At 57.9% G+C, this 19,442-nt stretch overlaps 2 protein-coding genes across 3 annotated transcripts; both read right to left on the minus strand.

Moving 5' to 3' along the window:
* Positions 1 to 167: 167 nt before the first annotated feature.
* Cdsn (corneodesmosin) lies at positions 168 to 4,459 on the minus strand. The gene is made up of 2 exons (XM_021651285.2): positions 4,358 to 4,459; positions 168 to 2,247 (listed from the first exon to the last, which is right to left on the minus strand). Exons 1-2 carry the CDS (start codon positions 4,440 to 4,442, stop codon positions 722 to 724), a joined length of 1,611 nt encoding a protein of 536 aa, XP_021506960.1. The 5' UTR covers positions 4,443 to 4,459; the 3' UTR covers positions 168 to 721.
* A 12,440-nt stretch (positions 4,460 to 16,899) lies between these two features.
* Psors1c2 (psoriasis susceptibility 1 candidate 2) lies at positions 16,900 to 19,441 on the minus strand. Of its 2 annotated transcripts, XM_021651364.2 has the most exons (3): positions 18,397 to 19,441; positions 18,054 to 18,244; positions 16,900 to 17,599 (listed from the first exon to the last, which is right to left on the minus strand). In XM_021651364.2, the coding sequence occupies exons 1-3, from the start codon at positions 18,407 to 18,409 to the stop codon at positions 17,159 to 17,161; spliced, it is 645 nt and encodes a 214-aa protein (XP_021507039.1). In that variant the 5' UTR covers positions 18,410 to 19,441; the 3' UTR covers positions 16,900 to 17,158. The 2 variants fall into 2 exon arrangements, with proteins under 2 accessions (XP_021507039.1, XP_021507040.1); XM_021651365.2 differs by having other exon boundaries at positions 18,054 to 19,441.
* Between the last annotated feature and the right edge of the window lies 1 nt (position 19,442).

The raw sequence follows: 19,442 nt of genomic DNA on the forward strand, positions 1-19,442 counted from the left end.
CTGCTTCTCCGTGGGAGGAGGAGGTGTAAGATGGGAAACACTGAGCCAAATTAGGCAGGCGGGAGCACCACGCGGGACTTGGACGACGCGTGGGCCCTCTAGAGGCAGAGGCGGGGTACTACCGGGGTTCGAAGAAGACGCCTAGGACTCCAAGAAGGCAAAAGGTCTGCACAAAGTTCACGAAGTTTATTGAGCCCTGTCAGGGTCCGGAGAGCCAGGGCCGGGCCAGGCTCCGCGGGTGCCCTGCTCCACACGCGCACAGGGCAACACCTGTGCTTTGGGTGACGTGGCAAGCAGGCAGGGACTGACATGGAGAGCCGGGAGGCACGCGTGGGTGGGAAATGGGCCCGGTAGGGCCTGCCGTGACGGGCGGCGGGAACCCAACAATTGAGCGGGCTGTGGGAGCAGATGGTGGAGGGTCGGCGAGGGTGCGGCTTGTTCTCGGGGATGGATCGGGCTTGGCCTTATTTGGCGACCCGGCAGAGGCGCGGTTGACTTGTGGGGCATCGGGTTGAGGTCAAGAGCGGGCGATCAGGCGAGAGGGCACCGCAGCGGAGGGGGCGGGAGCACCAGGAGAGGGCGGGGGAAGGGACGAGCCCACCGCTGGGGCTGCCGACCGGAGCCTGCGTCCCCGGGCTAGCTGGAGCCGGAGGCTCCTCTCCGGGAAGGGCAGGCAACCGGGCCCCTGACGTCTTCCAGCCGGGAGACGGCTGCGGCTGACTTACGGCTTGTCAAGCGGCTCTCCCTGGGGCAGAAAGACCTCAGGGTCCGCTAGCTGGGGCCCCAGAGGCTTCACCTGGGCCAGAATGTCCCGGATGGAACGGCAGGGCACCTTTCCGGGGCTGCTGAGGCCACAGGGCTTGGCACCGGCCGAGGGGATAGGCTGAGGGGAGCCGTTCAGAGCCCCGTTCAGGGTGGAGGTGGAAACGGAAAGGCAGGGGTAGGCGGAGGAGCTGGGCCGACCGCCGCAGGGCTGAAGCACGATTTTGCCGGTGGAGACGGAGGAGCCTCCCCCTCCGATGGAGCCGGGGCCTGGAGGTGAGCAGGGCCCCTGGGAAGCCCCGCCGCAGGGGTGGTAGGAGGTACTGGAGCTGCTGGAGACGATCTGAACTCTGGAACCAGAGCAAGGCCCCTTAGAGCTGGCAGAGCCGGCGCCGCAGGGCTGGACCCCGCCAGTGCCCACGGGCTGGAACACCAGGCCCGAGGGGTAGGCGTTGGAGACGGAGGAGCTGTGGCTGGGGATGATGGGATTGCTGGAGAAGTACTTGCCCTCGGAGACTGGGGGCCCAGCCGCAAAGGAGGGGGCCCCTGGCGAGCCCCTGACGGGGCTGTCCTTGGTGAAGTAGCCCACCGGGTAGATCTTACCCCCGCTGTAGGTCATGCCTGGGACCAGATAACTGTTGGCTGAGCCACCCACCACCTCGTAGCCACCGTACGGTTTCTGGACAGAGGTGATGGGGGGGCAGGGCTTGCCCGAGGGGCCGCCGTTGGCGCAGGGCACGCCTTGAAACCCTCCAGGGCCCCCAGAGCCGTGCTGCTCCACCACCACCACTACAGGCCTCTGCCCGCCTGATACGGAGTGCGAGCTGGAGATATAGGGCCCCGAGTGTGTGATGACAGGGCCCCCACTGCAGGGAGAGTCGGGCACGTTGGAGCTACAGGGCCGCAGGTTGGAGCTGCTGCTCTGGGAAGCGTGGGAACCTCCAGACTGGGAGGTGCCTGAAGCCCTGTCATCGGTTGGCAGAGCGGAGCCACTTCCTGGGCCCTCCCGGATGCTCCCTGAGCTTGAGCTTCCGTACTGAAAGCTGCTGCTTACCCATCGAGAGCTGCTGCTTCCTGTCTGAGAGCCACTGCTTCCTGTCTGAGAGCCACTGCTTCCTGACTGAGAGCCACTGCTTCCTGTCTGAGAGCCGCTGTTTCCTGACTGGGAGCCGCTGTTTCCTGTCTGAGAGCCACTGCTTCCTGACTGAGAGCCGCTGTTTCCTGACTGGGAGGAGCCAGAGCCAGAAGAATAGCTACTCTGGGAATATCCTGTTCCTGGTTTATATATCAAAGATCCTGAAGAGCCTCCCTGGGAGCTGCTGAAGCTGCTGGATCCGCCATGGCTGCTGAAGCTGCTGGATCCGCCTTGGCTGCCGAAGCTGCTGGAGCCAGTCTTTCCAATGACACAGGGGTCGTTGGGGGAGGTGATCCTTGTGGGGTCCTTACAGGGGTCCAAGAGGGTACCAATGCTCTTAGCCAATGTTCCTGCAGAGAAGAACAATGATCCGTAAGGACTAGATTAGAACAGGCCTCATCCCTTGCCCATCAGCCCATGGAGGTCGTCTGCCCAGCGTCTCCCAAGTTCAGAGGAAGAAAGAGGAAGTCCTGGTTTTTGTCTGAGGAGGTGCTAGAACCAGGGCAGTTCCATTGTTCCAGCAGTGAGGGCTGAGTGGGGGAAGTCAAACCAAAGGTTGGTGGTAGGCATTGAAGGAGTGTCCTTCAGACAGTGGGGAACGAACGAAGAGGTCAGAAACAAGACAGAGTGGGGAGGCTGAGCTGTGGGGTAAGCAGTGCGGGCAATCGTGGCTCAGACCACAGAACCAAACCAAAGAACATAAGAAGGCCAAGCAGGGTTGGGGCATTGGCTTAGGATCACAAGGCCATAGACTTGACCCAGTACCACCAAAACGGGTGTATGTGAGAGACAGGAAGGAAACATTCGACCCCAGGAAGAGGAAGCAAGCACAGAGGTGCCGGCTTGCAGAAGAAGAGCACAATTAATACTTGATCACCAGTTCCCTGGTGAGAGTCCAGACTGGGTAAGGCGTGGGATCCCATGTCCTGCCCCAGCTCTGACCATGCCAGTAAGGCTGGGTGGGGGCCGGCTGTGGGGGCACTCACCTGTTGCTACAGAACCTGCCAGTACCAGTGTGACAGGACACCGCACCCTGAGCCACCCATGCTCTCCCCACTGTCCCAGCCCAGGGACAAAGCAGGAAACCTCCAAGGCGCGTGGCCATCGTCAACCTCCCTCTCTCCCGCCCAGCCTTCGCACACACCTGCTGCCCCGGCTCTGCCCACGTCTGACTCCCGGACCCAGGTCTGTCTCCACAGCCCTCCCCTCGGTGTCTTCTGCCCACCTCAGCCCCTTCAGAGCCACACGGCAGCAGGTGACTAACCTTCTCTGGCTTACTAATTCAGAAAGGCAGAGCCTGCCGCGGCTCCCTACAGAGCCTCCGGAAAGCCCACGTGATCGATCTCTGCACTGTGTGCCCCCAAAGCAGCCAATGTACACCAAAATCAGCGTCATAACCACGCAGAAGCAGCCCACCAGCCGCCGGGCCAACACCACCTGGCACATCCCAGCCTCATCTCAAACAGAAAAGCCCCGAATTCCTGGTGGCACAGGGAGAGGCAGAATCTGTGAGTTCGAGGCCAGCCTGGTCTACAAAGCGAGTCCAGGACAGCCAAGGCTACACAGAGAAACCCTGTCTCAAACAAAAGCCCTGGTTTACCCCCACAGCAAAGCGCCCCCTGGCACTTCCCCTTTACCCCTCAGCACAGGCCACAAGCAACCCAGCCTGCACTCAGAATCCTGGATACCCGGCTTCTAACTGCAATCTGAAGCCAGTTCCCTGACCTCTGAGCCCTTCCCGATCCTCAGCTACAGAGTGGGACTAGGAAGCCCACCACACACATCACAGACTGCTAATGTGTTTAAAGTGCTAGCTAGCTACCAGCTAGCATTTAAAAGGCTCTTAATCCAGGGTGATGCCTGCCTGTAGTCCCAGCTCTCAGGAGGCTGAGGCTAGGCTGGGCTGCAAAGCAAGACAGTGTCAAAAAATAAATAAATAAATAAATAAATAAATAAATAAATAAAGCGAAGAGGACTGAGGCTGCTGATCACTTAGCAAGCACGAGGCCTGGGGCTTAACTCCCAGCACCTCGGTAAAAATAAAATGGATACACAAGTAAGTGAGTAAATAGATGCAAGTTAATTAACGCGCCTGAAATGCTTGTAAAAGAGGCAGCAACCGCCATTCCCGCAGAACAGGCAGATCCCATCTCCTAGTGTGCGGTCCTTAATCTGAGACAGAACTTGGGGCAGGGTGATAGTAACCTCACTCCTAGGTTTCAGAAACAAGCTCAGAACTACTTTCTCATAGGACAGCTTGGCGGCAAAGTGCCTGCCTGCTCGGCCACCGTGGCACAAAGGAAAAAGAATGTGCCTGCAGCCACCACAGAGAGGGCCCAGGCATGGATGAGGAGCAGTCCCAGAGAGAGGTCGGACTCTAGAGCCCTGCCTGTGCCCCGGCCTCTCTAACCTAAGGCCTGCATCCCCGGCTGTCCCCCTCCCAAGGCCCCGGACTCGTACCTGGCAGAATGAAACCGGCCAGCAGCAATGCCATCAGCCCGTGCCCTCCCACACGCCCCAACCCGGGTGCCCGAGAGGAACCCATGGTACACAGTGTGGCCTCCCGACTGACAGAAACTCGTGGGCACAGGGACATTTATGCCGGGGCTGGACATTCTCTGGGCAGGAGTCACGGCAGGGAGGAGGAGGGGCGGAGGGGGAGGCTGCCCCGGGGGAAGTTGGTGTGGCCGGAGAAGCTGAAGCAATCTGCTGTCACATCTGCCTACTCAGCAGCCATAGCGACTGCAGCTCAGAAACCTGAGGCCACTGGGCACTGGACACTGCCCTCGCTGGCCTTCCCTGGCTCCGCACTGCCTAGTCTGGAACCAGGGGCTGCCCGGCCGCCCCCTAGAAGGCGGCCACTCTCGCCCAGGGGAATCAGGTGCTGCCCGGCCGCCCCCTAGAGGGTGGCCACTCTCGCCCAGGGGCCCAGTCACCCTGCTCTTCCCTCTTCCCGGCTTGCCCACATCCCAGCCTCCTCCACTGGAAAAAGAGTGGGCATTTCAGCTTCCCCTCCTGCCCCTGCTCAGCCCATCACACAGTCCCAACTCCACGAGGGCTCACACCGCCCTCCTGTCTGTTTGTTTCCTGGGGTCCCCTGGAGCCAATGCCCGAGTGCCACCGGCCCATTAAAGGGTCTAATCAACACTTTCCCCCTCTCAAACTAGACATCCACGCACTGAAAACTGGAGGGCTCCCTTCTGGGGGCTTTCCTGGCGGCTGGGATGGGGAACAGGCAGTGGGTACCAGAGTTTGGACTAGGGAGAGGCCTGGGTTGGAACCCCTGTCATGGCTAGGCCTCGATGACTCACAGGCCACTCACAGTCCCTGTCCCACGGTAGTGACCCAGACGCAGGAGGATGAGCAAGAGGCCAATGAGGCTAATTGGGAAGGTGGTGGCCAGGCCATGAGCTTGGCCTGGATGGGCAAACAGAGAGCATCCAAGGTTTGCTCCTGAGCAGGATAAAGGAGGGCCAGAGCCCTGGGATCCACCAAGAGGCAGTTTCCCCTGCACTGACGTCCCTCCCTCCTGCTGCAGCCCAGGCCCCACCCCAGCCAACTGCTCACTAGCCGTGGGAGTATCAGTATCGGAGGCAGGGCCCCTCACTCAGTCCTTCCCTGCTTCGCCCACACTCCTTCAGATGTCAGTCTCTTTGCAAAGCATCTCCCTCCAGCCGTTGGGCTGGTCTTCTCTCCCTGCCCTGCCCCAAGTTCTGGCCCGTGTGACGGTGAACGTGGCCCATGTCGGTACTGTCCGACACCCCAGCTCTCCCCACGCTGCACGGGCTACAAGCACTTAGGGCTGGTGTAAGCCACTGAGTCTTTTGTGTTATTTAAGGTTCATTAAACACCAGCTTGTCCTCCACTTCTTGCTGGTGCCTAGAGGAGGGGCTGGAAGGGGAAGAGGCCCAGGGAGCCCTGCAGACGGGAGCGACCGGAACATGAGACCTGAGATGGGCAGTGGATGGGGACAGCAAAACAACTGCAGCTTTAGGACTAGGAGAACGGGGGTCTCAGTCCTGGCTGCTCCTGTGCTTTGGGCAATTTAGCAACCTGGGATGGGGAGGGGCCACCGAGGATGGAGCCCAGAGCCTCCCACCCCTTAGGCATGTGATGCCGACCTGAGCTAGCCCTCTTCCTGCTGGGGCTAGTTTTGTATTCCTCCCAGTTTTGTTTTTGTTCTGTTCTGCTTTAATTCTGTGTGCATGTGCACAGTGAGCTTGTGGTTCCCAAAGAGGCCAGAAGAGGGTGTCGGGTGCTGGGAACTGGAGATATAGGTGGTTGTTAGCCTCTATGGAAGGTGTTGGGAATCAAACCCAGGTCCTCTGGAAGGACAGTCAGAGCTCTTAACTGCTGAGCCATCTTTCTATCCGCTGGGATTATTTTACATACCGCTGGCTTTTAAAGGTTTATAGAGATTGGACAGGCAGTTATCAGAAAGAATAAATTAAAGGGGAGCGGATGTGGTCCCTGCAGGGTGGCTCAGCGCTGGAGTTCCTAGCTGCTCCCTCTTTTGGAAAGGCAAGCCAGGCGTCTCCCTTCAGTCCTCACAGGGATCGTGGGGCAGCCTCGCCTCCTGGAGCCTGCGGGTGCCTTCCCCAACCCTCCCTAGACTCTCAGGCCCCAGCCAGGACCTGGGGAAGGAGCCCCGGGCTGCGGTAGGGTGAGAAGGGCAGGGCCAGCACCACGGAAAGCAGCCTTTGTGGTCTGAGAATGTGGGCATCCCCAGACGGGTGGGGAGAAAGCCACACCGCCTTCCAGCACAGCCTCCCCGGCATCAGAGCAGGCACAGCCTCCCCGGCATCAGAGCAGGCACCTGCCTTGTTTTCATCTTTGCATTCCTCCCCGCTGCCGTCAGACCTTGGCCAGCCCAGCCAGCCGGTGCCTCCTGAGGAGTCTCTCTCTCGGCCTCCCGCCAGCTTCCAGCCGCCCACACAGTCACGTTCCTCACCTGGCCTCCCTCCTCCAGTCTTCTCCGGCCACCCTCTTCCCATCCTCCACTGCCCTGCCCGTATCTGGGACCCAGACGCTCCAATCAGTGCTCTGTCTTCTTACCGAAACCCTGTCCGTTCCCCTGTTTCCAGTTTCCCTCCCGACTGTGTCCATGATCCATCATCTGAAAATAATGCCTGGAAGGGGCTGGTGAGATGGCTTGGGGGTTAAGAGCACTGGCTGCTCTTTTAAAGGACCCGGGTTCAATTCCCAGCACCCTTATGGAGGCTCGCGACCATCTGTAACTCCAGCTCCAGGGGTCTTGCTTCTCTGTTTATCTGTCACTAGATAATGCATGAACTGAACGTCCCCGTGGCCTGTGCATTTGCTGCTCCCCGGCATCATCGGGCTCTTGAATTGCATCCCCTGCAGCTAACAGACCCTGCTGTACTGGGGGGGGGAGCAGCGACACAGGCTGGGTGTCTGCACAGGCCGGATCTCCCTTGGAGGCTGCTCTCTGTGGTGGGGGTGGGAGAGAGCTGGTCAATCAGAGAGCGAGTGACTGCCTAGGGCAGGCAGTGAGTTGGTTGGGTGAGAAGCGGTGGGTGATATGGGGCAACCCCTCCCCCAGAGGAAACCCAAGTTCAAAGCCTGAGCTTTTGACAGGCAGACGATCCAGGCCGTAAGAATGGGGGCACTAGGGGTTGGAGAGATGGCTCAGTGGTTAGGAGGTCCGGAGTTCAGTTCCCAACCACCACACTGTGGCTCACAACCATCCATAATGAGATCTGCTGCCCTCTCCTGGCATGCAGGTGTATATGCAGATGGAGCTTTTTTTTAAGGCTGTTACACAGAGAAGCCCCGTCTTTGCAGGGTGGGGTGGGGGATGGGAGGCCTCCATTCATCCCAGCAGTCCCAGCCTGTGACGGGTTGGGGCATCATGGCAGAAGGTCTCGAGTAAGAATCCCACAGAGGGGGTCTTAGGAGGCCTGAGGCTTAGGCTAGGGACAGGAAAGGCTGAAGGGGCTTGTCTGTGTGAGGACGTTGGACTGAAGCTGTGGGGAGCCCATCGGCTCCGCCCCTCTCTCCCTGAGTTCCTCCATCACCAATCTGCCCAGGAGGTCTCAGCCCTGTCACATCCCTTCCTGTCCCCTGAGCAGAAGGTGACTCCCCGGCCCGCTCCCATGGGCGGCTCTCACGTCAGGAGCACAGAGGGACAGGATTTGTCTCTGTGCAGTGTCCCTATCCGGCCAGGCCCCTGTGACAGGACCCTGTGGGTCCCAGGGTCTCTTCTCTTCCCTACTTCCCTCCTGGAGCACTGAGCTGGCATCTGCTGTCGCTGCCCCATGGCAGACTGCCAGCTCCTTCATTCTCCTCACACAGCCCCTGAGACGCTGCACATTTCCCTCCCACCTCAGACTCTGGGACAGTGGGTGACATGTGTGGCCCAGCATTCCCAGCACTCATCCTTGGGAGGCAGTGGTGATGTGGAGGGGGGGGGTAGATGTGGGTGGATGTCTGTGTGGGTGTGTCTGTATGTGGGTGTGTGTGCGTGTGTTTATGCATGTTTCTGTCAGTGTGTTCTGACACACGCACACAGAAGCCAGAGGTCTGCCTTGGGCGTCTTCTTCCTCTATCACCATTTACCTTTTAAATCTGTTCTTCTGGGTCAAGGTCTCTCCTTGCCTGGAGCGCCCTGGTTGGGTCGAGGTCTCTCCTTGCCTGGAGCTCCCTGCTTGGTGGGTCTGGCTCAGCCCCGTTAACTTCCCGAGTCCTCAGATTATAGGTCTCTGTGCAGATGCTGTGGATGCAGGATGCAGACCCTGGTCCTTGCACCAAGCGCTTTGCTGGCTGAGCCATCTCCTGAGCCCACACCGCCTCCTGCTGCTTCCTCAGAGTACAGGGCACCTCTCTCTGGCTCTTACACCGTCCTTCCCGGCTGCCTCACCCCCCTCGCTTTCCTGCCATGTGCAAAGCCCCCAGAGCTGTTGAGCTCCAGGGGCGCCATGCTAGTGACAGAGAGCAGATGGCCAGGCCCAGCCACCGACTCCCTGCTGGCTCTCAGTCCATGCCGCCCTGAGAGCCACCCTCACTCCTCCCCTGACTAACTCTCCGAAGCCTCTCCTCTCCGTGATGGATCCTACTTCCCTCCTGAGGGATGCAACACCTCTGTATTGACACACAGCAGTGCTCATGTGGCTGCGACGAGGAAGTACAGGGTTTTCCCAGGACCGTGAAACAGTCAGAGGCTAGGCTGGGGCAGGGCAGTGCCCAGAACTGTAACCCCCGAGGGCTCTAGTGGGTGCCCCCTCCCTGGCTGAGGGGGCATCTACCTTGTGTCCTCAGAAGGTGCTGTGCTGTGTGATGCTATCACATCTGCCCCACCTCTGCCCCTGAGCTCCAACCATCCTTCTCCTCCAGGACTGCCCGTGTGAGCCCAGCCTGGCCAGCTTCTCTCTCTTCCAGGACTGCCCGTGTGAGCCCAGCCAGGCCAGCTTCCACTTTTCCGCACTGCCCCCACCTATCCTTTCCCTCTCTGCAGCCCACTGCCCCTCTGGGGGACCCAGGAAGCACCCTGAGGAGTGTATCAGAGCCAGGTGTACCGTCAGGCTTGAATTCTGAAACAGAGAGAATTGGTAGGGGGGGGCACACAGCAGTCCTCAAAGCAGCAGAGTCACTCGAGAGACAGTCATGCTCCCTGAGCTCGGTACCTGGCCCCATTAAGTGACATCTAATTCAGCCACCACCCTCGTCCTGTCAGGTGGCACAGAAAGAGGGTGAGATTAGCTCTCAGAATAACAAAATGTTTTTCTCTGTCTACTTTGTGGATCAAGTGCCAGGGGAACCTGTGCTCACCGCCTGCCAATTAGACGGCTGTTAGGTCATTCTTCCTCTGAGTCCACTGGAATTGGAGATCCGGGTCCCTCCCCAGCCAGGACACACATGCCAAAGAGGCTGGAGGAGGGGGAGGGAGGAAAAAGGAAGAAAGGGTGGGAGGGAGAGTGATAGATGGATAGAGGGAGGAAAGAAAGAGGGAGAGGGAGGAAGGAGGAGAAGGAGGTAGGGATGAAGGGAGGAACGGATGGAAGCAGGGATGGAGGGGTGGAGAAAGAGAAAAGAAGGAGAGTAGGTGGGAGGGAGAGGGATGGATGGATGGAGGGAGGGAGGAGAGAAGAAAGAGGAAGGGAAGAACTAAGGGATGAAGGGACAGAGGGAGGAAGGGCAGAGCACAGTCTCTTCCTGGTTTCGTGGCCTCCAGGGAGGCTGGACGGACAGGTATGGAGAGCGACTTCTGGGCCAGCTGTGGGCCGGGTTCTCTCTGCTCTCTGGACTCTCCCTGGGGTCTGGTGTGTCACCAACAGCGGTGAGCGGTAAGGAGGCAGGCCACCCCCATCAGAGAGCAGACAGTCCCTGGACCCCACAGCCAGGTCTCAGGGAGATAACAGCTTCCTCCTCAGCGCCACCTGAGCCCACCGCTCAGCCTTGGGCTTCACCCTGGATGCCACCAGCCATGATCAGCACTCCCCGGGCTGCTCCCAGGGTGCCTTGCTCCCGAGTTCCCATCTGTCTTGTCACCTGTCACCCCTCAGACGGGTCTTCTGTGAGCCGGGCCACCCTCAGGCCGCTAACAGGCCAGCTTCAGTTGGCTTCTGCAGGAATTAAGTGATGGCCGAGAGGGCGAGGAATGGTTGCCGCAGTGTGGCTCGGCTCAAGAGACAGGCCTCTCAGTGAGCTCTGGGCCGCCTGGGAGGCCCTGCCTCCGTGAATAAGGTGGAGAGCGATGAAAATGATTCCTGACATCAAACTTCAGCCTCGGGGCACACACACACACACACGCACGCACGCACGCACGCACGCACGCACGCACGCACGCACGCACGCACGCACGCACACGGTTGTGAAGCCAAGCAGCCTATCTCAGAGTTTTCCTGAAGCCTCCAGTTTCTCTCACCTCACCGCAGCTCCCTGGCTCACCTTGGTAACCAAGAGGGTCTGCCTGAGCTGACACCGCTCTGAACATGGTGAGGAGGCGCTCGGCCGCCCCCTGGTGGCAGAGTGAGGAACACCCGCCCCACGCGGGCGACGTGAGGGCCCGGAGAAGCCTGGTCTGGGGCTGGTATCGGCTGTAAACCCAGCACCGGCCCGGTGGAGCCCAAGTCCAACCAGGCAACGAGGAACCAAGTCTCCACATACAGAATAAAAAGCGAGGCGTGTGGCCGTGTGGCGGCTGCAGCCCCACTCAGGAGGCTGAACCAGGACAGCTGGCCACCAGTTCAAGGCCAGCCTGGGCTACAAATCGCCAGCCTGCTAAAACAAAAACAAACCTCAAGCCGGGTGCGGTGGCACACACCTTCAGGCCTAGCACTCGGGAGGCAGAAGACGTGGGCCAGCCTGGTCTACATGGTACGTTCCAGGCCAGCCAGAGCGGCACAGTGAGGTCTGTCTCTGTGGGTAGAGCTTGCATGCAGCTCTGGGTTCAGAACCCAGGCATGGCGGTGCACACACAGCGCTCGGGAGGTGGAGGCAGGGGAGCAGACAGGCCAGGTCACCCACAGCCACCCGCAGAACTCAAAGGCAGCCTGGACCCTGTGTCAAACAGCAGCCGTCGGAACCATCCCAAGACCCGAGAAAGAAGGAAAAAGCAGGGACAAAACAGTGTCCGTGAGAGAGGCTGAGCTCTCGGTGAAGCAAGTCCTCAGTCAGGAGAGCTTCAAGGCGACACGGGGAGGATGCTCTAAGTGGCCTAATACGGCTTACTGCCGCAGTGATTGCCGTGTTTATGTTTTTTAAGATTTGTGCATTTATTTTATGTATGTGGGGGCTCTGTCTGAATATACGCCTGCACGCCAGAAGGGGGCAGCAGATCCCACTCTAGATGGTTGTGAGCCACCACGTGGGTGCTGGGAATTGAACTCAGGACCTCTGGAAGAGCAGCCAGTGCTGAGCCGTCTCTCCAGCCTAGACGTGTTTATTGTTTTCCCCTGGACACGGAGCCCCTGGAGGGCAGGGAGGGCCTTCCTGGCCCGTCACGGCTCCCGCACCCCACATGGCAGCTGAGTGCGTGCCAACAGGAGCAAATGAGTGGTTAGAGGTCCCCGCCTGAGCTCTCTGCTCACCGTACCCCGGAGGGCTCCCTCCCTGGAGGAGCCGCCAAGCTTCCTGGGGTGCACCTGTAATCAGCTGATCCCGCGAAACCGGCGGCTCTTCTCTCCCTGGCCGAGCGTCTGTGGCCTGTCCCTCCCGGCTGGTTGCCGCTGCTGAGCAAACCTGCCGGTCTGTTTCCTCCTTTTCTTCCGTGACGTAGTGTTGACGGAGGGCGCGTGCCCAGTGCGGCGCTCCCTGGTGGGACAAGGTGCACAGCGCCGCCCACTGGCACCGCGGCTCTCCCACCCCGCGGCTGGCGAAACATGGCAGGCGCCGGTGCACGGCGGCCCTTTAACAGCACCGGGAAGGTGGGTAGCTCACCACCCGCTCATCACTGCTGGAGCCAGCTGAGCCGGGCCGGAGCGGGCAGCCCTGCGCTGTCCTGACTGGCCCGTCCTCCCCCGCTTCTTTGCCCTCTCCCGTCCTCTCTGCCCCTGCCCTCCCTCCCCGTCTCCTGCCTGCCTGCCTTTCTTTTCCTTGAGATGGGCTCTCCCTACAGGGCCCGGTGTCAGCCCTGCCCCCTCGGGCCGAAGCAGCCGGAGCTCCAGGCAAGCAGCACCGTACCCCCAGCTCAGAGAACCTAACCTTTGAAATGGGACCAAGAACTTGGTTTGCCAAACAGCTCTTGGCTAAGCACCGTGGAACAAAATAATAATAATAAAAAATACAGAGCCAGGCAAGCCGCAGTCCCTGTCTCAGGAAGCCCATGCTTAGCAGACAGAAACACAGAGCAAACAGCACAGCTCAGAAGCAGGTGCTAGCCATGAAGCCAGGAGCCCTTGCTCCTCACCTGGGCCACCCAGGGACTGCAGAACTGCTTTGTTTGTTCAATCCTTGCTCCTTCAATGGTCTGAGAATCAGAGTCAGGGCCATATCCCCACACCTGGGATTTAAACAAAAATGTATTTTTTTTAAATAATATGTTTTATTTTATGTGCATTGGTCCGCATTCATGTCTGTGTGAGGCTGTCAGAGCCCCTGGGACTAGAAATACAGACACTTGTGAGCTGCCATGTGGGTGCTGGGAACTGAACCCAGCTTTTCTGGAAGAGCAGCCAGTGCTCTTAACCACTGAGCCATCTCTACAGCCCCCAGCAAACACACACACACACAAAAAAAAAAACAAAAAACAAAAACATACTTTTGTAATATTTCTGTGTTTTTTTTTTAAGGGAAATAAATATTTTATTTTTTAAAGATTTATTTATTATTTATTCAGTGTTCTGCCTGCATTTGTGCCTCAGGACAGCAGAGGGCATCGGATCTTACTACAGATGGTTGTGAGCCACCATGTGGTTGCTGGGAATTGAACTCAGGACCTTTAGGAAGAGCAGACAGTGCTCTTAACTTCTGAGCCATCTCTCCAGCCCACATTTCTGTGTTTTTAAAGAAACCAAAATTCTCACTACAGGGGAAAAGAGGCTATGGGCAGCAAGGGGCAGCAAGGGGAGCCGAAGGGCAGGGAGGGGCGAAGGAGACCTTGAGCCTGGCACCAGGGCCTTCCCCGACACGCCCAGTCTGTCTCTTGTCCAGGCAACAGAGCCTCCCCAACCACCATTTCATCCCCTCTCTTGCCATCTGTTACTGACTTCAGCTACCCGTAAGATAGAGATTGTGAGGCTGGAGAGAGGACTCAGGAGTTGGGAGATGCTGGGTTCGAGTCCCAGCACCTACACGGTCCTCTCTAACGTCAGTTCCAGGAATCTCACGGGTTTTCATTCTTACCCCTGGGCACCAGGCATGCACAGGGTCCGCACACACACATGCAGAGAAGCTATTCATACATCCGTACACATAAAAATAAAGAAATCTTAAACAATGCACACATGCATTAAGGGTGCCAGGACAGCTTGGGCTGGGCTTGGGCTGAGGCGCTCACAGGCGGGCAGAGACGAGCACATGTAGCTTCAGAGTGGTCAGTAGTTTCAGCCGGAGTCCCAGCCTGTCACTGCCTCCTGCAGGACCTCCGTGAGTCCCTCCCCAGGATGGCGTCTCCTGGACCCCGCCAGGACAGTGACCAGCTTCAGGTGAGGGCACAGGGCACAAAGCATGAGCAGCTTCTTCGAGCGCCTGGGGCTCTGGGTTGTGCTTTCGGGACCCTCCGACTCCAGCCTGCCCTTGCTCAGGTCCTGCCTGACCACTCCCACCCACCTCAGTGTGACTCCCCCGAACTCAAGCGTTGCCCACAGGACATGGCTTACATGGCTATTTCCTCATAGGCAGGCTTGCTCATGATTAGTTAACCTAAAATGCAAATCCTGCCTCTCCTGCCTTCAAGTTCCTGCCCGTGGAATCAGGTTTTTAAGCTTTGCTTTTCAAGACAGCGTTTCTCTGTATAGCCTGGGCTGCCCTGGAACTCTCTCTCTCTGAAGACCAGGCTGGCCACGAACTCAGAAAGCCACCTACCTCTGCCTCTGCTGGGATCAAAGGCGTGTGCCACCACTGCCCAGCTTGGCCTGCTTTCTTACTCAACCCGGAACTACCTGGCCAGCTGTGGCAAAGCCCAGAGTGGACTGGGCCCTTCCACATCAGTCATTAATCAAGAACATGCCCTACAGCCTGATCTCTCGGAGGCATTTTCTCAGTTGGGTTCCCTCCTTTCAGACAGCTCTAGCTTGTGTCAAGCTGACATAAAACTAGCCAGCACACAGACAGATCTGTGGAGGGCAGACTCAGCCACATGGTGAGACTCAATCTCAAAAGGGAAAATTCAAAACAAAACAAAACAAAAAACGAGGCAGGTGTAGTGACCCTTGCCTCCTTTAATCCAGCACTTGGGGGCAGAGGCAGGCAGATCCCTGCAAGTTCGAGACCAGCCTGGTCTATGTGGCAACTTCCAAGAGAGCCAGGGCTGCCTAACAGACTCCGTTTCTAAAAACAAAACAGCAACAAAGTCACACACCCCTTTCACAGATAGGACATAAACCTCCCGAGACACTCATCTCCATCTGTACAGAAGTAGGTGTGCAGGCCTTTTATTTCCCTATGTAGGAGTGTTTTGCATACGTGCATGTATGTGCCACATGCATGCCATGCCATGAGGACAGAGAGGGTGTGGATCCCCTGGACCTAGAATTACAGGCAGCTGTGGGCACCACGTGGGAGCTGGGAAAGACCTGACCCTCTGCAAGAGCAGCCAGCGCTCGAACAGCTGAGCTTTCCAGCCCCGCGTGCAAACCTTTCAGCCAGTGCGAAATCACCTCCTTTCTTTCTATTCCCAGTCCCTAGAATGTTACCCTCGTGAAAAGGGTCTGTCATTGTATTTCTTTATATATTATATATAAATTATATATCATAAATTATAGGCCATATACATATATTACATATAATATATAAGCATATAGTCTTCTATTATAAATAAAAATAATATATATTTTATATACTTATATGTAATATTATATATAAAAATATGTATTTTTTTCTCATACATCTGGGCCACAGTTTCCCCTTCTCCACTCCTCCCAGTCTCCTGCCCCCACCCCATCTCACCTAGGTCCTCCTCTGCTTCTCTGCAGAGAACAGCCCTCCCAGGGGATATGAGCCAAATACGGTATAACAAGTTACAATAAGACCAGGTACAAATGCTCATGGCAAGGCTGGGCAAAGCAATCCAGTAGGAGGAAAAGGGTCCCAAGAGCAGGCAAAAGAGTCCGGGACAACCCCCATCCGACAAGATCACCAAGCTGCAGGCCTTTAATCCCAGCACTCGGGAGGCAGAGGCAGGCGGATCTTCATGAGTTTGAGTTCAGCCTGGCCTACAAAGCGAGTCCAGGACAGCCAAGGCTGCACAGAGAGAGCCTGTCTTGAAAAGCAAACGAAGAAGGAATACCGAGCTAACAGCCATAACATGTGTACAGAGGACCTGTGCAGGCCCATGCAGGCTCTGCCGTTGCTGCTTCAGTCTCGGTGAGCCCTGCTGAGTTGGTTCTGTGGGCTGTGCTCTCCTGGAGCCCTCTTCCCTTCTTCAGGGTTCCCTGAGTGTGGAGGGGAGGGATCCCTGGAGAGCGCCAGGCCGGGCTCTCTCTCTGCCCGTGTTCGGCTGTGGGTCTCTATCCGTTCCCTTCAGCTTTGGGAGCAGCCTCTCTGAGGGATATTTGTCCAGGTTCCAGGCTGCTTTCGCTGCACCTCCTTCCTGTGTTTCTGTTACTGTATCTGAGGGTCTTGTGGATCTGGGACGTCTCCACACTTGGAGTGAGGCTGAGGACTGAACTGAGGGCTGCGAACAGGCCGGGCCAGCACTCCAGCAGCTGAGCCATTCCCCTTTCTGTTGGGTGAGCCAGGGTTTCGGTATCCCAGATGGCATCTGACTTGATTTGTTGTTACAGATGAACCTGAACGGCTGGACTGTCCTGCCTCCGCTTCCGGAGTGCCAGGATTAGAAATGTGCTAGCTCATAAGATTTGTGTAACTAAAACACAACTGTTAAACATACTGCTTAAGCACACACACACACACACACACACAAACTTCCACTGAAAATGCATTAAGAGGCTGGGAAGAGTCCGGCAGGGTGGCACACGCCTGTGATCCCAGCACTAGGGAGGCAGGTGGTCTCTGTGAGTTTGAGGCCAGCCTGGAGCTCTACAGAGCAAGTTCCAGAACAGCCAGGGCTACACAGAGAAACCCTGTCTCCAACACAAAACAAACTACCCATACTCCCTAAGGCTTGCACGCACCGCTGGGGCAGACAAGTCACAGCCAGTGGAGAGCTGCTAGCTTTCTCCTTCCCAGGGATTCCAGACAAACGGGAACGTGGGTCTGTCTGTGCACCCGGTGAATCTTCGTACCCAGCCGTCCTCGCCGCACGTGAGCAAGACGGGAGCGTACATCCCGCCTCGATCTCTGCAGGCTAAGGGCTGAGAGGCGAGGACCCGAATACTTAAAAACCCAAGCAGCGGCAAAGAAGCAACCTAGATTCAGGGGTAAGGAACCGTGGCTTTTATTTTTCCATCGGAAGCACCGTCCTGGTCAACTGTCAGTTCTCAGCTGAGGCCACCAGATGGCAGCAGGGAGTGCAGAGCGCTCCGCCCTGGGAAGAGGATGCAGCAGGTGGGGTGCTTGCCTTCTGGGGACCAAGAAAAGAAGAGGGGCAACGTGACGGCTGCACACGGACCTCAAGGTGAACTGGGGGTGCAGGACGCACACACTTGAACACAGTGCACAACCAGAGCCTGAGCAAGGGAGCTAGGAAAGCGGGAAAACCTGAGTCTCTAAGGGTCCGCGCAGGAGAGAGGGGGCTTGGGTGCGCTCGGTGGAGTTCCCTGGCTCCTCCCTATCGGTACTCTTCCTGGGGTGGGTCAAGGTCTGGTTCCTCCTGAGATCCGTGGCCCATCTCAGGGGCGGGTGGCCAGGGGTTTTCTGGGGGCTGCGTTCCTGCTGGCCAGGGGTCATCAGGCAGAGGAGGGTGAGGGGGATCAGTGCTAGGGGGCTCCGGGGGCCAGGCACCAGCATCAGGCAGATCTCTCCAGGGGCGGTTGGAGCCTGGAGGTGGAGGCTCATCAAACACGGGAGGTACCCCTGGCCAGGGGTCACCGGGGATTGGGGGGCCCAGAGGCAATGGCGGAGAATCCTCCTCTTCTTGGGTGTCTGTGGGCCTGGGAGAGGGGTCTCCACTGCCCGAGATGCCTGGAGAGGGGAAAAGAGAAAGGGAAGAGACGCAGTCACATACCTGAAGGCTGAGCCTCACGTTGGGGAACCGGCGCAGCCTGAGCTGGCTCCAAGATAGACCTCTGAGTGACTCCAGCGCGCTCTCCGGACGTTCCCAAACACGGATCCGTCCTCCCGCGATATGGAAGCCCTGGGCTCACCGGGACCACTCACATGACGAAGCCTATGACCCCGTCCAACCTCGGCTGGGATACCCCACTGGAGCTGTCACTCAGGCCGCATCTCTGCCATAACCTGTCCTCAGCAGGCACCCGGTTCCAAGACTCCATACGCCCAGGCTCCTACCACACCCAGCACCATATTCAGAATCCAGCCCTCCCCCCATTCCCTTAGGCTCTCACTAAGGACACCCCAGAATCCCTTCCCTGCGGGTGAGCCACCTCAGCCATGCTCCCGGCCTCGTCCGACTCACCTCCGGCACACAGGCAAAGGACCAGGAGCCCCAGCAGCTTCCAGGCGGGCATCGTGGCTGTCTACTGGACCCCCGAGGCGGGGTACTCTCTCTCACTCTAGGTGCTTGGAACCCAAGAGCTTTATAGCAGAGGAGGCGGCCAGCTGGTGGGGAGGGGCCGGCCCGCTGACGTGAGGAGTCCCCATCTGGGCCTGACTGGTCAAACCCGTTTATTAAAAGCCTGCCGGCAGCATCTTTTCAGTCCCCCAGCCCTGGTCCCAGCAGCCAGGTTTCCCTATCAGTGGCTTGGACCCCAGGAGGCTCCTCCCTGTTCTCACACTTCCCTTTCCCAGTCAGGACCCACCTGTCATCTTCATAATCACGGGTAAGGCTGTCTTTCATCCTCGTAGTTACCGGAAGCCAGGACAGCCCGCGTGGGGAAGCTTTGTGATTACAGGCGAAAGCAGGACGCCTGGGTCAGCTAGCACCCCCTAGACTAGCATCCCGGCCCCAGGGCCCCTCCCCTGCCCCCTGGACCTCGCAGGCTGCTCTTCGGGCCTCAGGGACCTCCCAGGGAGTGACATCTAAGGAATTCCATGGGGAGCCACCCTGGTGAGGAGAAGCCAGTATATCCTGGTTCCTGACCCCATGCGGAGACAATTGCATCAACCCAAAGAGGATCAGGAAGATGCTCTAAACGTGAGCTGGCTCCCTTCCTTCCTCAGGATGGCCCTGCCACACCCCCAAGAGATTCCCTAAGGTGGTCTGAGTATCTGAATTCTTTGGCCCTGTTTCCCAGGAACCTTGCTCCCCACGTGGTCTGCTTGGGGCATGGCTGAGCTGGGAGCCCTGTCCCCAGAGTGTCTTCCACCTGAGTCACATCCTGATCCCGGGCCATCTCACTCGGGCTCCCAAGGTTTTAACCCCCTGCTGCTACTCCTCCCATCCAGAGATTTTGATTTTCCTATGTGAACGGGCATTTTGCCTGCACACGTGTGCGTCTGTATGGGACACACAGCAATGCGTGGGGAGGTCAGAGCTGGCGCTAGGGAGCTGTGGGCTGCCGGGCCCTCCAGCCCTCCAGCCCTGACTGAGCCTGCTGCCCCTCCTGAGGCCGCCTGTCGCTTGGCCCTGGGCTTGGGTGGCATCAGCTGAGACTCCTGGAATGTTGAGTATTTAGTATCTTGTTCTATGCATTCATCATCACCCAAAGAAAGTAATTTCAAAATAAAGGTGACAGTAAAAAAAAAAAAAAAAAACTTGGTCTGGGAGGGCAGTGATATGTGCCTTTAATCCCAGCACTGGGGGGGGAAAAGAGGGGCTCAAGGCCGGCTGGTCTAAGAGTTCCAGTACATCCAGGGCTACAAAGAGAAACCCTGTCAAAAGAAGGAAGAAAACTTGGGAGGCAGA

This window comes from Meriones unguiculatus, chromosome 16 (genome assembly GCF_030254825.1).
Source record: "Meriones unguiculatus strain TT.TT164.6M chromosome 16, Bangor_MerUng_6.1, whole genome shotgun sequence".
Classification (NCBI taxonomy): Eukaryota; Metazoa; Chordata; class Mammalia; order Rodentia; family Muridae; genus Meriones; species Meriones unguiculatus.

Excerpts from the sequence above, each read along its gene's own strand:
- Cdsn (XM_021651285.2), bottom strand. The coding sequence starts at position 4,442 with ATGGGTTCCTCTCGGGCACCCGGGTTGGGGCGTGTGGGAGGGCACGGG. Across the intron at positions 2,248-4,357 it reads GGCCGGTTTCATTCTGCCAG|GAACATTGGCTAAGAGCATT; the intron begins GTACGAGTCCGG and ends TCTTCTCTGCAG.
- Psors1c2 (XM_021651364.2), bottom strand. Across the intron at positions 17,600-18,053 it reads CCTTTGCCTGTGTGCCGGAG|GCATCTCGGGCAGTGGAGAC; the intron begins GTGAGTCGGACG and ends TCCCCTCTCCAG.